Source organism: Halyomorpha halys, unplaced genomic scaffold (assembly GCF_000696795.3).
Source record: "Halyomorpha halys isolate HHAL.00 unplaced genomic scaffold, Hhal_1.1 Scaffold12.1, whole genome shotgun sequence".
Taxonomy (NCBI): Eukaryota; Metazoa; Arthropoda; class Insecta; order Hemiptera; family Pentatomidae; genus Halyomorpha; species Halyomorpha halys.
Genome location: NW_027109908.1, coordinates 1,933,204 through 1,949,943, shown reverse-complemented (window position 1 = coordinate 1,949,943; position 16,740 = coordinate 1,933,204). Strand labels below are relative to the sequence as shown.

Here is a 16,740-nt window from a genome sequence, read left to right as displayed (position 1 = left end):
TGTATATATATACGAAAATGTGGTTTTAAATAAATAATGCTGAGAAACCCCAACAGGTCGATGGATTAAGATTGAAGCCTGTGTAGGTAAAGAATAAAAATTACTTATTTTACTAAGTTATGTCAATAGAAAATTTGAGATGAAGAGAGAAAAGGTTTTTAGTGAGAGCATATGATTAAAAGGGATTCCTTCCTGATATGATATTATACTATTTAAATTTATTATGATCTAACTTGTTCTTTCAACATGCTTAGTGATGTCAATATATAGCTTTATTATTATTATATAATTTAATTATTTTCATTATGCACTTATTTGTGGAACTTCTTCTGTTCTGTTGCTAAAAACAGTTTAAAATATTTACTCTGTTTTTCATACTAAAATGCAGTGGTTTATGTTTGTTTATGAGGCATAAAATTCTTGTTCATCTGGTAATTCATTTTAATCGCACTTCTAAGATAGATATTAAAGTAATCAGACAGTTGATTGAAAGGAAGCCTTCCCGGAGATAGCTGAGTGAACGACTCGGGTTTACAAGATCTCATGTTTATAGCGTTACAGTCGTTAGTGGAACCATAGTTCGCATTTACGATCTAGATTGTCCTGAAAGCTTCGTGTTCTCGAAACATTTTCTCTTATGACACGCTGATACAGTTATCGGCATCGGTTGTTTCTTATTATGAAGAAGTATACGAGATAAAGTATTATAGTGGCTGAAGATTAAGCTGCGAATTCTTGTTCCTCTGATAAACGTTAATATCTAGCGAAAGAGAATCTTCATTTGCCATTTTTTTCACATGTATATATATATATTCTAAGCTATAGCAAATACTTTTTGCATTAGTAACTCTTTCTATGAATATTAATAAAGGCTCTAAACCATTAGAAATATTTTTCTTAAATTAGATTTTTTTTTTAATTCCATTATCAGTTATTTCTGTGGATTAATATTAATTGGTAATATATCCCATTCCATTTTTATTTATCTTGGTTCATCATTTGTTCGTTTTAACAGTTATCTTTTATTACTAATCTACAATTTACAGATATATGTTACTGGAGACTAAGTAACTTTCTCCCAAATCGTCCAAACTGTAATTAAGAGTAATAAGGAGGGAAGGAAACAAGTTTTTAACGGGGGCTAACATCACACTTTAGTAAATTAACAAGATAATAAATGTAGAGGCGATACATAAGGCGGAGAATGTAACACCTTGTAAGACACCTCAAATGATGTCGTTTGCCTACGCACCGACCTCCCTTCATCGTTTTATTTTTTAGTTGCCTCAAGTTTATAAATGTTTCACACTTGTCTGAATCTATCAAGGGACCGTAGGCACACCGTTACCTCATCAGATCGAATCCCAGATAGCCGGGGGGATGGGGACATGGCTTCCGACGGTGTCAGATTGATGGTACCGAAGGAGGTGTCAGGTAAATTTAAGGAAAAGCTGTCAGGCTCTTTAATAATATTCCTTGAGGGAGTTATTCACCGCTATGTAAATGTGAAAAGAGCCTAAACATTTGTCTTCCGTTTGAAGGGTTAGGCTGGAGTTGAAGTCTCTTTGTTGTAAATTTATAATCAAGCTAAGGACTGAATCGATTAGTGTAGACAGCGCAATAAAAAATCAAAGCATCCCAACCAACGCAAGACCCATAATAATTAGCTTCTAACTCTATTGAAATTTAGAAGTAAAAATAAAAAACCTCGAGTGAGGTGGATTAGAAGTGTGAAAGTTATTTAAAAGCCGGAAAGTTCAGGGACATATTCGCGATTTGGAAAATTTGGAATAGACAATTTTGGTTATGTCGGAGAAGTCATAATCAGTTCTCAACTGAAGAACCAGTTTTCATAAACAGCTGAATAGGTTTCAGGGTTGAGTGAGTATGGTTTATGGTTTCTGGTATAATATGGTTTCTGTAAGAGTTTGTAGCCGAACAGGAACATTGCAAATGATCACCGGGCGGAAGATAAAAAAGTTTTTAATAAAGAAATTTAAATTGAACCCATAAACCCAAAAGAAATATTTAGGTAGATCTATCTTTATTTTCCAACTACTGTACAAATTATTTTTAACATTTAAAACAGTGCTATCAATGGGTAGTTTCTCTACACGCCTGTAACACTCCAATTTAACTTAGATCAGATTTACTGAATGTATTATAATGTACAGTTGTAAATAGCAATAAATAAATATAAAAATTAAAAGTACTATTATTAACTATTAATACTATTTATATAGTAAATAATTATTTTTCTTTAACATCTCATAGTTTAGAAATAGAAACTGTTAACAATAAAATATTAATGTAAATTAAAAAAAAAATAAATGAAGAGTTTAATTTATTCACTTAAAAGTAAAAGTTTTTTTTTTTCAACTGATCTATTTCTACGCCAAAAACTTAATTCAGTTCATTTAAAAATTCCTCATTTCAAATAGGTGTTAAAAATCTACATTTCTCGTAAAAAAAATTAACTTATTTACATGTTATGATCAAGTGATAATAACTTTCAGAAAGTGGGCATATTGACTTTTAATTGAAAATTAAATAAATTTTGAGTTTAAAGTAAAACATGTCATTAATCATTAATAAAATTTAGGTATCATAAATAATACAGTTTTGAGTGTATATAAAAGTAGAAAACATTTTACATTCTATTATTTTTAGAATTTTCTGAATTATACTATATTTTGATTTATTAAATTAATATTTTATTTCATGTAAAAAAAACCTTCGCTAAAAATCATGAATTTCTCTAAGATAAATGGTAGACGCCATTTGAAAATTTCAGATATATCATTTTAAGAGCTGTATATATATGTATATATACATATATTTTTTGAAGCAGTTGAAACAAATAAAGAGAAGTTAGTCGGAAAAAGATTTCTAAAGTATAACTTATACAAAATAATACAAAAATTCAGGAAGTATAGATATATTGTAAATGGAACTCACCATATCCATCCTCTGAATTGTCGGCAGCGACGGCCCCTGTCCTGTTTACCCTGAGCATGGAGCATGAACACTGATTGTACAGCGTCACTGAGCGGGCTACAGGCGGCACTGATTCACTGCTAACCACCTGTAAGGATCACAGAGTTCATGTAACTATTATATCTCTAGTAATTAATGAAATTATACCATAGGAGAGTAAAGGAGAGAAAAAGTTGTCGAACTTAAAAAATCTTAATACTATATTGAAACCCCAACTTTAATTTTTTTTTTCATACAGAGAACCTATTGATATATTGATACACATATTGATATTAACACACATATTGATGTTTGCTGCCTTTGAAAACCTAATTTTGTAAATATTCTAGTCGATAGAAAGGTTCAGGCCAATCGACCAACTACCCGGTCTTAGCAATTTTGTGGTTTAGAGAAAAAGTGGCCTAAACCATGAAATCCTTTTTTTATTTTATTATTTAATACCAGATCGGCCTGGTGATATAACCGTTACATTTTTTTTTAAACAATTGATTATGGGGGGGAGAGGGAGGGGCATAGTCTCGTACAAAAGACACCCTTAAGTATAAAAAACGTTATAAAAAAAATTACAAAATAAATCGATGAAAATAATAATTCTTGATAAGAGAGAAATGACAGCATTTGTAGACTTGACTAAACAAACAATCGCCCTCTAATGGAAAAAAAACAACAAGTTAATTTGAAAAAAGGACGAAGAGGAAATAAATAAAATAGAAGTTATGTCAATAATAGAATTTATAACAGGATGTCCTGCAGCAGCCTGGGCTTCAGTCTTCGAGTTGAAGTTGGGTTTCCCAAGTTGGGTCTCCTTTGACTGTCGGTAACTGGGAATGGAACTTCATGAATCGTTTTTTGATGTAACCCTCCATTGACTTCATTATTGATTTTTCGGCTCGTACAGTGTAAGCTAATGGTGTTTGGTACCTTTTCAACCCTTGTTATCAAATATTTCGGTATATAGGAGCATTGTTTCTATTTTAATAAATCTAAAATGTATTTGTGGACCAAGGGATTTCGTGGGTTAACGCAGTTGTTCTCATAGCTTTATATCGTCGCTTAAGCTTTGCCTTCCAGAATTCTTTTGGGATGTCTCTAGAATGAGCATTAATGTTTATTTATTTTTTAAGTGATATAAAGCTTTTTTTCGGAGTGAGGTATGCTAACACAGCGCAAGGGACGGAATATTATCTACACTTTATTAGTATAGTTTAGACTATTAAGGAGAGAAATGCTATCTCTGATGGCCATTTATGCGATGTTATGTTTTAATATTCTTATAATCCCTGACCTTGAGAAATATTGAGTGTTGTATTTTGCTGTAAGTACAAATACTTTTTTTCTTTTATTTATTTTTTTTTAAATCTTCCAATAATATATATTATAAAACCCGTATGTCGGTTTCTGTAATCGGTATTACAGGTAATGGTTAACCCTTGTCCCATGTCCACTTAAAAGATATGTAGAAAATTTATGATCAAGTATTGCGGGTACTGTTGAGCCCGCCCCTTCCTCATATATAATTTATAACTCAGAAAAATTATGACAAAAGCTTTAATAATTGTAATAATGGCTTAGAAATTCTTTAAAATTATTAAAACAGAAAAAAAATAATTAGTTTAAAATTAATACTGGTGAATGAGAGAGGGTGATTTTAACCGTTGTTAAGGCTGGATTCCCTCTTTAGAACAATAATAAAATACTAATATTATGTGACAATATTCCTACATTTTTAAACAATCAACATATTGTTGATGATTGTTCGCCGTGTATGGGAAAACTAATAAAAAAAATGGTACAATCTATACTTTTTTAGTTTATGACTGACAATAAGTGAATATAACAAACATTAAGTCTGCTCACCAGGGGTTTGTTTAAGTTGACTTCTTCATTGTTTATGAACTGTTGAATTGAAAATTAAATATCGATGTGAAATTACAGAACTCCTAAAACGACACTCATTACCTTTAGTTCTTAATTGTCTTTTCTGAACTACTTACTTAACAACTATAGGTGATCCTTAAGTTTAATTGCTTGGATAAGAAGTGCTCAATAAGCTATATGCTGATGTATGTTTGATCTTATAAAAATTGAAATATTATTTTATTCTACAGTAAGATGATATTTCTTCTGTTCTATACGCTCTAGTTATGTAGTGCTGTTAAATTCTTTGGACCAGGTTCGAAGTTGGCCGTGGTATATCTTAATGCAGAAGGTTGAACGTGGAACTTAACTTTCGTAATTTTTTTTCATTAAAAAGTACTTCCTTACTTGTTACCTAACTCAGTGTTGACTGTGAGGGTTTAATCAGTATATTTTTTATGATCTATAATTTAAAAGTTCAAATTTTCTCACAAATGGTTATGCAGGTCGAAATGTTCATATCGTTGGGAATAATGAGATGGTAAAAATGAACAGCCGTAAATCTAGATGGTGTGATAGTCAAAAGCGTTTGAAGAAAATCCATATAGAGAATAAAGGAGAGTGTTGGCCTCAGAGGTGTGGCTTTGGATGGAGGGAGGAGGAAAGATCTGGATTTTGTCGAACAATTTTGACCGGATTTCCCTACTCCATGGTGGTCTAAGGACTTCGTTTTGTAAGCAATTTTGAGTAGGAATAGCCTCTTAGAATAATTCTTACTACAATTTTGGCAGTTTGAAATTGTTTTTCGGATCTCAATTTTCCCTATTTTTCGGGTTTTAAAATTATTGAGAGTGATGACAACCCTCTCTTAATTTCTTCCACTTGTAATGAACCCCTTGATTCATTTGATAAATGAAAAGAAAGAGAGGAAAATCGTTGTAGTTCATATTATATAACTTTTTATAATTATAACGTATATATTTGTTACTTTATTTAAATGTATTTTTTTGTATGCATGTGTAGCCAGTATTTAAAAATTTTTTAATTAAATAGAATTGTGTATGACTACATAGGATTTTTATATATACATATTTAGAATTTTGATATTTATTATTCTAAGTGAGAATTAGATTTAGATATATAGATTATAATTGAAGAAAAAATTGAAAATAAAAAAAAAAATTAAAAAAGATGACAAATAAAAATTATTAAGAACTAAAATAATAAGGAAAAAAAATCATATTCTACTATTATGTATTTTAATAGTAATTTAATAATTTAATCTTTCTGCCATTGTAACATTCTTCTAAGATGAGTATAAGAAGATCTAGTAGTAAAAATATATATTTTTCCTTTTCTTCCTCAATTCTATTTTATTTATATATTTTTATTAATATTAACTATTGCCATGAAATCAGGTTATATATCCTAGTATAAGTATGATGGTATTAGAAATCTTCCCGAGAGGTCAGTCAATATGCATAGGCAAACATCACCTTCGTTGTGGATTGCCTTATATTATATTTAAAACAAATTTTTAAAAAAAAGTTTTTTTAAAAAATAAAATGTTTCTCTCCTTAGTTATTAGGAAGTTTATATTTATTTGTATTAAAATTATGGGGTTTCCTTATAAAATAATATTACACAATCAAACATGGAAGATGGAAAAAAACGGTTTCTTTTAGTGAATAAGATTTATTCAGTAATTAAAATACATTATTATCAAACATAATAATGTTATAATATCAAAAGCTTATTATTAAATGACATATTTAAAATAAAAATAAAAAATTATGTTAACTACTCTGGTGAATAATCTCCAAAATATAAAACATTATTTTTTTCGAAATGTATTTCTCACGACTCTCCTTCCTTTTTCATTATTAATTCCCTATATTTTTACGTCAAATAGTGATAATTTCAGCTGCATATTTGAATTAAAAGTGGCAATGATTTCATGACGCACTAACCCGAAGTGCAGCTTCTAAATTTACATAAAAGTGACTTATAAACTATCCATTTTTCTTAGACAAAGAAAGGACGAGAGTGGCAATAAGAATTGATAAATCGTCGAAGCAGGTGGAGGTTGAATGGGCATTATAATTTCGTATTGTGTCGCTTTTTCTAATTACAGACGGTGTCTAAAAAATCAATAATTTATGGTTTATTGTGATCAAGGTTTTTTCTTTTCTTTTTTTTTTTTTCGTAATCTCAATTAGGATTTCATTGTGATGCGTGGAATGGTCTGAAATTCGCTGAGTTGTTTAACGCTCTTGAAGAATCCATCCTTCTTTTATTGCGTTAAAAAGTTCTCTATTTGACAGCTGTCGTGTTTGAACTATGTCGGATCCAGTAGAAGATAAGATACTCCAATCTGTATTTATAACTTTACAAGCTCGTACATGTTCCAAATGATTCATGTCACCATGATTCATGTTAAAAAATATTTTAGTTATGGAATTCCACTTGTTGGATTAGCTTCCTCAATTAATTTCGTTTTTTCAATATGCCTCTATTTTTGTTCTCGTTGTAATTAGTAAGACAAATTTTGATAAAATTATTCTTATAGATAAAAAAAAGAATATATAATAGAAAAAAAACCAGTGGAACGGTCCCTTCACGTTTCATTTATTCCATGGCGTAATTTACACTATAGCTAGACTATACCACCTTACCTGGACTGATATCAACAACTTTTCACGTATTATATATGATGAAATAATTTATTTTAATGAAGGGTACGAGAAAAAAACAGATATTTTTAAATCGAGCCTGACTGAAATTGTATATTGGATTGTTTTTATTTGCCGATATAATAGGTCATCTATTAATAGATTATGTATTAGGAAAATTTAAGAGAATTTATTTTTCAGATAATAAAATGTTGTTTTTTAAATATATTTTTATAACATATAATTTATATTCTAATAAATGGAAGTGGTCCGGGTGCGGTCAAATAAAAACTCAAGTAGTGGTTAAACTTATATTGAGCCAACGTTTCGCCCCACGTTGCAGGTCTTCGTCATGGCTAAAGAAGACACAAACACTTAAATGATGTAAACATAAATAAAAAAGTAAATGTAAAATTAAATGGGTGCACGATGAAACTTAAACATTTAATAAGAATAGGTTATAAATAATAAATGAAAACGGAAATAATAACACATAAAAAGAGCTCTCAGAGCCAGAGTGATCTATGTCGTGAAACGGTTCATTCTGGCTCTTGACTTTTTTCTAAAAGGTGCGTTTTCTGTCCCGTTCATTTTCGTCCTTTATTCTTATCCTATTTTTTCATGTCTCAGTTTGTACATTCTTTACAATTATATATTTCTTCTTTTTATCTGTTATTATTACCGTTTTCATTTATTGTATATATATTCATTTATTGTATTTATAATATATAGTATTTTTATATTTATAATTATTATTTATATTCTATATATTAGTATTTTTATATTTATAATTATTCTTAGATGGCAAATTGTCCCAGTTCAGATACTTTATTTCATTTCAAAATTATAGAAACACCTTAAGATGGTTTGATTTTAAACTCTCGTACTCTCTTGTATGAATTAAATCTTCGATTTAAATTTTTTTTTTTGACCTGCATTGAACAGGCATATTTGTTATTCCACTTGCGCCTGAGTGTCACGTGAAGTTATATCACCGTGTTTATTTAAACGTATTTATTTTTCATATTATTTCTTATCTTATAGATTTTGTTTTTTCACATGTATCATTCTAAAAGAAAGTTTTAATTTTAGGAGGTGATCTTTATCATTGTTTTAATCTCTTCCTTTACTAACGGAAAGTACTCATATGTCATTACGATGATAGGTATAATTCGTTTTAGACAATGCTCATATTGTTATCATTTCTTGCTAGTATCAAATATATTATTTCTGTAGTATATATAGTATATTATTTAAAGGCAAAATACTGGAACAATGAGCAAAAGAAAAGTTTGAAAGAAATTTTTTACATAGAGTTTGCATCTTAAATTGTTGTAAATGCTACCAATATTTTTAAGTTAATCCAAAATCAGAACACTAGCGCCAAGAATCTCCGAGAAATAGCGGCAAGCCATTTGTACATGTTATTTGAAAGCTAACCTCCAAAAAAATTCTAGTCGGACCTTTACTAACAAAGAGAGCTTGCTATAGTTACCCATACACTTTTCTTTCACATCTTAAATATTATCTCAGTTTGATAAATCACATTTCCAGATAAAATGATGAGCGAAATAGCAAAACGAAGGTGAAGTTTTAAAGAGATTTTTATGAACAGTGTGCAAATGCATCTGAGATTATATTAGATGTCTTTTTCTACCATTTGTATCTGTTATCTGAAAGCTGACTAAACATTCTACAAAAAAAAAAATATCGGCGGTTAAATAAGTTAAACTTATTATTTTTGTATTATTTGGTGGCTTATCTGGACATACGGAATTGAGCTATGGGGCTCCACTAAACCATCTAATTCCTCTCGAATCCAATCCTTACAGTCCAAATTCTTTCGTAAAATCCTTAATACTTCTTACTTTGTCACAAACGAAATCATCCATCAGGACCTCAATGTCCCCTATATTGGCGATTTGGCTAGAACCAGATACCAATCCTTCCATAATAAACTTTCCAACCATCCAAACCAACTCGTTTCTAACCTGGCTTCTCCTTCACTACCTAATAATCCTCCTAGGCGTCTGAAAAGAAAATGGCCTCGAGATCTTCTCCTTTACAAATTTTTTTGGAGTTTTATCAATGGGTAGATTCTCCACATGTTTGTATCATGTCATAATATAACTTACAGGAAATTTACTTGATGTGTATATATGTATACAGTTGTAAATAAAAAAAAATAAATTAAAAAAAAAAAAAAAGAATACGAAAAAATAAATAAAAAAATACTTTTTCAGCTTAATGTTTAAATATATAAAATATTTTTATGTTAATCAGTTTTTAATTTTTGTTTTATTTCTTAGAATATTGAATTCTCGAACTTTTTTACAGTTTTACTAAAATTTAAAAAATGGGGAAATAAAATAAACCACCTTTTATTTGGCAAATGCATTAATAATATAAATAGTGATACCCATGTTATCAATAAGGTTCGTCTTAATTAAATTTCAGTATTTTTAAAAAATTAATTTTTTTTTAAAAACTCCCTTTCTATGGAATGGGTTGTTAATATACTAACTTGGGAATGTTTGTTTTTTTAATAAAGTATATTGGTTTCATAGGTTTGTTTATATCGTACAATTTTAGAAATTAAAAAATAAAAAGGAAGTTAACGATTATTTTGTTGACGCTTGGCTCTACCAGAGAGTAGGTTGAATAACCCCAGTTTGCTTTTCTGATTTCACTTTTTATAGCTCTGTTTATATAGATTTATAGTTGTTATTATTTGTGTTTTTGCGTAGAGAGTTTGTACTATTAACTACAAAACTTTGTTAATATCTTGCCAGACTAATGGTTCCAAAACAACTTGTTGGAGCGAACGAGGACGTGAAGTGGATGGCCCTCGTGATAAATTTGGTCATATACCTTTAGATATAGAGGCTGTGTATAAACATGGTCATCTATATCTCCGGCTTGTTTATACTCCAAGAGCCTGCTCTATCGGCTATTTCTCGATATTGCTCATGATTGATTGTCTTCCGCATCGCAACCCACGTAAACAGGCTATATTGTACCTCATTTAGGGGTCGGTATGCTTCTGGCAGTTAGTGTAGTGGAAGGATATCGACTATACCTGAGATGTTCCTTCTCAGCAGTCAAGAGATACAAATTGTTTTGTTACTTGTATTCTGATCACAATACACATTTTTTCCCACGTCGTGTAAAGGCAAGTTGAAGGGCAATTCTCAAACGGCCAAAAAATAAGATGGTATAGTGTTGACAATTTTCTGTATCTATACAATACAAATTTAAGTAAATTAGCTAATTTATTTCTGACAAAAATGAATCAACTGGATTTATTATTAGGGAAGGGATATTTAAATTGTCCATCATTATAAAAAGACTTGAAACAGTACTTAAAAAACAATTGCCTATACAACATAACAAGATCCATGTGGTACTTGTTTTGATTTTATCTGACATATACATTGATTTTATCTCTACACCAAATATTCCCCAGATTTTTCTCTCAGCGGAGGTTAATTAGCGATGTCCATATTGAACTATTTTAAATACAACTATATCAGTATTCACTTTGCAATCAATGTGTTTATGATTTTGCATTCATTGTTGCTCATATGATTTATTAACCTATTCATTTCACTTTTGTTAACCTGTGGTGTTACAAATACAGCCAGAAAATACTACAAAAGAAAAGGTAATAGTCTGGTATCTTGTCATCGAAGTATCGTTTTTAAGAATAACAATACACCAAAAATCGATTTGGAGATATTGATTCTGGAAGAGGTATATTTTCTGTGATTAAACTGTTAAACCAGGAATGATTTAAGTATATTTTAATTTTTTTTTTATTTATAACTATCTGAATACTAACCATAATTGAAATTGTTTACATGAAGTAAAATATTGTTTACAATTAGTAATTAGTTTAGTCAACAATTATTTGACCCTCCTGATTAAATATTTGAGGTGCTCCCTCTAAATTTTGTCCTCAAATTATTAAACTTTTCATAAATAAAGATACAAAACCGTCCCACCCTAGACCAAATTAATATTGTTTCGATTTAAAACATCAGCACCTTCGCTGAGGATTAAGGATTCATTTATTGCAACAACCAGGAAGAATTTTTTTTTATTAAAATATAGTTTTGTTAAATTCTGCAGTAACTTCTTAGAAGGAGCCTTTTATTTGAATAAATCGATCATTTTAGATCAATCATTTTAATTCTATATATAAGCCATTGTCGATTTTGTCAATGACGAATGTTACTAATGTAATGTAACAATGCCCGTTTACAGAGTGACAGTTTACAGATATGGTAACAACTGTCACTTCACTGCCGTACAATCATGTTAGCTGCTTAGTCCCAATACTTGGACACTGAGGAGTCGCAATTAAACTGCCTTAATCAACTGTAATGGCAATTAGTCCAGAAAACATAGTCATGGCTGTGTTTTGATTATTGCTGAACTTGATTCCATCCAACGTATTTAATTTTATTTATTGAAACGGTGATTAGTTTGTGACTGTAATGTATATTTTTCAAATTAACTGTCACCAGGTTAAGGTTAGGTTTATTGCAAGACACTTGACTGTGCCACACTGAATGTCATGAAACTGTTACCAAGACAGAAATCTCATAAATATTGATAAATAATTGCAGTTAAACATATAGTAGCAATTAAACATTAGCCATGGTGATCAAAATACAACTTCTAATCGTTTTACCGACTAAATTTGAACGATTACTCTAGATAAATCACTTTCTGTTTCATTATTTTTAACCTTAATTGTTGCTAAAATATGAGACCTAAAGTCAACGAAAAAAAGATAATAATGCAACAAAATTATTTATTTTTTTTAAAAATAACAGTGGCCGCCTCACTACAAAATTATCCTTTATAATTATAAATTAAAAAATACGATCTTACCATCAATAGGAAGATAAGTAACTTCGCAGACACTGCAAGCTTTGGTAACCTGGAAAAAACAAAACAAATAAAAACATGAGTTCCGAACCAAAACATTTAAAATACTGATAAATAGTATTTTAACATAATATTTGGGCCAGGTGATATTAACAATGTGATAATATCTAATGAAAGAAAACATTTGTACCCAGCGCAATGTACGGTGGAGAACTCATTACTGAAAACAGTGACTTTCCTTGGGTGGTCCTAATTCTCGGTCAGATCAGCAGAAGTTTTTGTGAGTCATTAATTTCGAGATTTAATTTATGTTAACAATACAATACAATATTTTTTGTTCAATGCCAATACTAAAGTGTTAAAAAATGTTTTTGTTTTACGCTCAGCGAAGATGTGCAGCGGTAGCGTAATTTCCCCCCGTTGGGTTCTGACGGCAGCTCACTGCGTGATGAACGATGACGAGGACATTCCCTATAACATGATCAGAATTGATGCATATTATAGGCTCAATACATTCAAACGATATGAAGTCGAATTGGTTTACAAACATCCCAAGTTCTCTTTCGGCAAGAAGGTAAGTTCGTATTCCCTTGTAATTACAGTAGAACGCAATCCGCTCATGGCAAATTTGCAACGTATAACGTATAATATATATATATATATAACGTATAATCGGATAACGTGGATTTTCGGATAAGAGATGATAAGAATGTTCAGAAAAGCATTAGGGCGGATGCGCTGGTTTGACCCCCTCCACAACTACCTCGACGTCACGTGACAACCCTTTTGAGAGGAAATGTTTCCAAATCAATTATTTTCATAGATTACCGTGTTTTTTTTTGTGACGTCATTGACTTCTAAAAATTAACTCCCATTTCGGTCTTGTGAGAGTTTTGTTTGTGTTGTAATTTAATCCTGAACTTTTCAGGTTTTATCTATTTATTTTTTTAGTACAATGCTTTTCATAAATCAGAACATAAATAATAAATTATTTAAAGTTTGCAAAAGAAACCATAAGTACAAGATGGCGGCAGTGTTACAGCTGCATGGGCACGGAGTGGGGGTGAAATGTTCTCTGTTAACCTCTCATGTTATGAATTAAGAAGTGAATTAAATCTCTTTGATATTTATCACGTTTATTAAGATGGTGGAAAAGTAACTATACGGTCAGCCACCATGTTGGTCTCCTGCTTCTAAACTATTACAAAAGTCTTAATCTGTTGTTTTGGGCACTTACGCCTTTCTATATTGAAAGCGTCTTTTATATTAATAAAATTTTTCAGTTATTTTATAATAATTTAGAAAGTTTTTTTACAATACTGCTTTAACAGTGAACTTCGGAAAAAAAACAACATATTTTTTCCTAAATAAACCTACTTATATTATTCCAAAATTATTTATACCTAATAATTCTTTATTATCCTACTTCAGGATGTACAAGATCTTGGTCTGATCCGTACCAAATACCCATTTGACACTAATACTGTGGCCAAAGTCTGGACTTCCATTAAGTACCCTAACTCATCTTGTACCATATTAGGTTACGGAATCAAAGGAATAGTGACCAAGAACGAGAGTGAAATCCCTTCCCTTTCGAAGATTAAAGTGAGTTATACCTTTAAGAGTGTAGGTTTAGGAAGTATATCGAGAAATTTATATCTTTTGCAATGTATAAATGTTAATTCAAGTACGAAATGTTTATTGCTTTAGGAACCTTACAAATAAATTTCATTATACTTGCATTAACCCATTTAATCAGGTTTTAAAACCAATTGGCAGGTGAACCTCCTTCCGATAAACATGTGTCAAAGTTTCTATACTAAAGACAATCCTCTTATATGCTTATTTGTCGTGGACGGATTGGGACCTTGCACGGGTGACTCAGGGTCGCCGATGATCTGCGAGGACAAGATCGTTGGAGTCTGCTCCCGGGCAGTCTTCGGGAATAGTAGGACGGCCTGTGGGGTCTACGACGTGGCAGTTATCCTTTACCAGAGGATCGACTCCGATTGGGTCCGTACCATGTTAGCCGGAGAGTACGACAACAGTCAGGTCGGCCAAGCAGCCAACTTACTGTCCCTCATCATACCACTGATATGCATTCTGTTGGGCTTTTTCTAAGATGAATTCCAACAAAAGGTTAGTTAGTTTATTTTTAAAATAATTTTGCTTTTATTTAATACACTATAAGGTAAAATAAGATCAATACAATTTAGCTACAAATTTATTGATAAGTCCTATACTTTACTAACAATTTCTGTCGTAGCGAATTTTTAAAAATTAAATCAAATTTCGAACACTTCTACATAGCTCAAAATTTTAGCTTTATATGTTACCTTCTAACTTTGGATCTTCTGGCTACGTATTTTATCCTTTTACTGTGAATACTTATGTGCCTGCCAAGACTTTTTCTTCCCACTCCTACCTCAATTCGTCATTTTTTTTTTCAAATCTTAATATCGACTGTCCCATGAAAATATTTTTTTAACTTGTAGTTCCCTCGTCCCCATCATTCCAGGTGTATAAAAAAAAAGTCCTGATCTGCAAACTTTCTCTGGTTTGGCCTCTGATAGTAGGAAATTTTATTTAGTTTAGAAATATATTGAGTAATGTTTGTCGAAAAAAATGCTTTTTTGTGATAAGATTGGGTAAAAACTAAAAATATATTCGAAATATGAAAAAGTGTTTTAGTGTTTTTCGCATGAAGGGATGATTTTTCGACAGATATTTAAGACATTTATAGACTAGATTGAATTTTCTAAGGCTTGAGACCAAACTAGATTAGGCACACTCAATAGTCATTGAGATAATAAAGTTTTTCAAATAGTAGTGAATGTAAAAAAAGGCCAAAAATGGAGTTACCATCTTATGCTTCAGAGCTTTGGGAAAGGAGTATGGAGGAGGTAAGTTGGCAGGAAAAGTGAAGCCTAATTGGTTGGACCAGGGGCGTGGCAGAGTGGTAGGGGAAGATTTCTGACCAACCACTAGCTGCCTTCTTTTTCAATTTATATTACACTGGCGGACATGCTTATTAACCTCAACGTAAACCAAGCTCCGTGGGCGTATCCTTTTGGCTTCACTTTCTCTTTAAGGAGAGTAGGGTTATGCCACCTCCCTACTACTTATAGAAATATTTTAATATTACTGATTATTTCACAGATGTTTTCTTCATGCCGACAAAAGAAAATGAAATGAAAGGGGGTCCTCGAGTCCGAGTTGGTTGGCAGACTTCCTCGATGGACTGTTTCGTGTTACTATAATTGATAATTGATGTTTGATCAGGAAGCATTATTAATGGAATAAATTTCCATTTTTTCTATATTTTGTATTTTTTTTTTATTGTCGTAAAATATTATATATTCTTATCGTAAAAATTATTTTTACTATCACTTATTAAATTTTTTTTCTACTCAGATTGTTGAATCAAAACATCTTTATAATAATACAATATAACCTTTTAAATTGGACCGCCAGTATCTTCTTAAATAGCTATTCATAATGATTTGTTGATTTTACCTCACTTAAATTTGTTTGCTTTAACAATCGATATCATATTAAAAGTTATAAATTAAGATTTTTCTAAACCGGTGTTTGTCGTACCATGGCGCCGAAGGCATTCCGATTACTTTTGATGTTATCCGATAAATTGATAATAATAAAAAAAAAAAAGTGGCTCATTATTTGGTAAATAAATTATTAATTGTTTATCTTAAGTCTGACACACTTCAGGTGTAATGAAAAAGTTATCTGTGTTGTGTTTCTGTCGGAGTTGTACGGAGATATCGGCAAATTAGATTGATAGGGAAATTGTGGTGAAATAATATTATTAATAATCCGACAGTCATTCAAGCAAACAATTTATTTTAATTTTTGTAGTTACTGTTCCTTTTTCTCCCTGCGTCACTGATACAATTAATAAGGAGCACCTGGGTGATAACTATATTTAAAATAAAAATTGATACAATTGTGCCAGATATATTTGAATTGAAAATGAGCTGTGGGGTAATCAATTATTTGTTTAAATTCCAATAATATCTGTATTGAACCATAAAGACTCGGGGCGGTTTCTTTTTCATACACCTCCGAAAGATATTGAAAGAATTTTGATCAACTTGTTAGTTCATATAAATAAAACATAAGTTCCTAAATTATACTAAGGAATAATATTTAAGATAAAACGAGCAGAGTATGTTTTACAGAATAATATTTTTTCTTTATTATCGAATGCTGCTTGAAAGTCAATTAAGAATGCACTTTCATAACAAGGGAATAATATATACAATATGATATAATGAAAGTCTATATTATGTATTATATA

The 16,740-nt window shown here is 30.6% G+C and overlaps 2 protein-coding genes across 6 annotated transcripts in view; one reads left to right on the top strand and one right to left on the bottom strand.

Annotated features, from left to right (window-relative positions):
* ths (thisbe) overlaps window positions 1-12,474 on the bottom strand; it is a gene marked incomplete at its 5' end in the record, with an annotated part of 31,177 nt that extends 18,703 nt beyond the window's left edge. The window contains 2 exon segments of the mRNA XM_014418417.3: window positions 2,959-3,085; window positions 12,426-12,474. Coding sequence (XP_014273903.3) covers window positions 2,959-3,085; window positions 12,426-12,474 — 176 coding nt within the window.
* On the top strand, window positions 11,005-15,732 carry LOC106679303 (trypsin). 5 transcript variants are annotated; one of them, XM_014418391.2, is made up of 6 exons: window positions 11,005-11,190; window positions 12,617-12,702; window positions 12,809-12,996; window positions 13,854-14,027; window positions 14,202-14,561; window positions 15,582-15,732. In XM_014418391.2, the coding sequence occupies exons 2-5, from the start codon at window positions 12,621-12,623 to the stop codon at window positions 14,541-14,543; spliced, it is 786 nt and encodes a 261-aa protein (XP_014273877.1). In that variant the 5' UTR covers window positions 11,005-11,190; window positions 12,617-12,620; the 3' UTR covers window positions 14,544-14,561; window positions 15,582-15,732. The 5 variants fall into 5 exon arrangements, with proteins under 5 accessions (XP_014273877.1, XP_014273870.1, XP_066904181.1 ...); XM_014418384.2 differs by having other exon boundaries at window positions 11,006-11,279; XM_067048080.1 differs by having other exon boundaries at window positions 11,007-11,190; window positions 12,814-12,996.
* The last annotated feature ends 1,008 nt before the right edge of the window (window positions 15,733-16,740 follow it).

Coding starts and splice junctions, on each gene's coding strand:
- LOC106679303 (XM_014418391.2), top strand. CDS start 12,621: ATGTACGGTGGAGAACTCATTACTGAAAACAGTGACTTTCCTTGGGTG. Junction 12,703..12,808: donor TCAGATCAGCAGAAGTTTTT/GTGAGTCATTAA, acceptor TTTTACGCTCAG/CGAAGATGTGCAGCGGTAGC. Junction 12,997..13,853: donor AGTTCTCTTTCGGCAAGAAG/GTAAGTTCGTAT, acceptor ATCCTACTTCAG/GATGTACAAGATCTTGGTCT.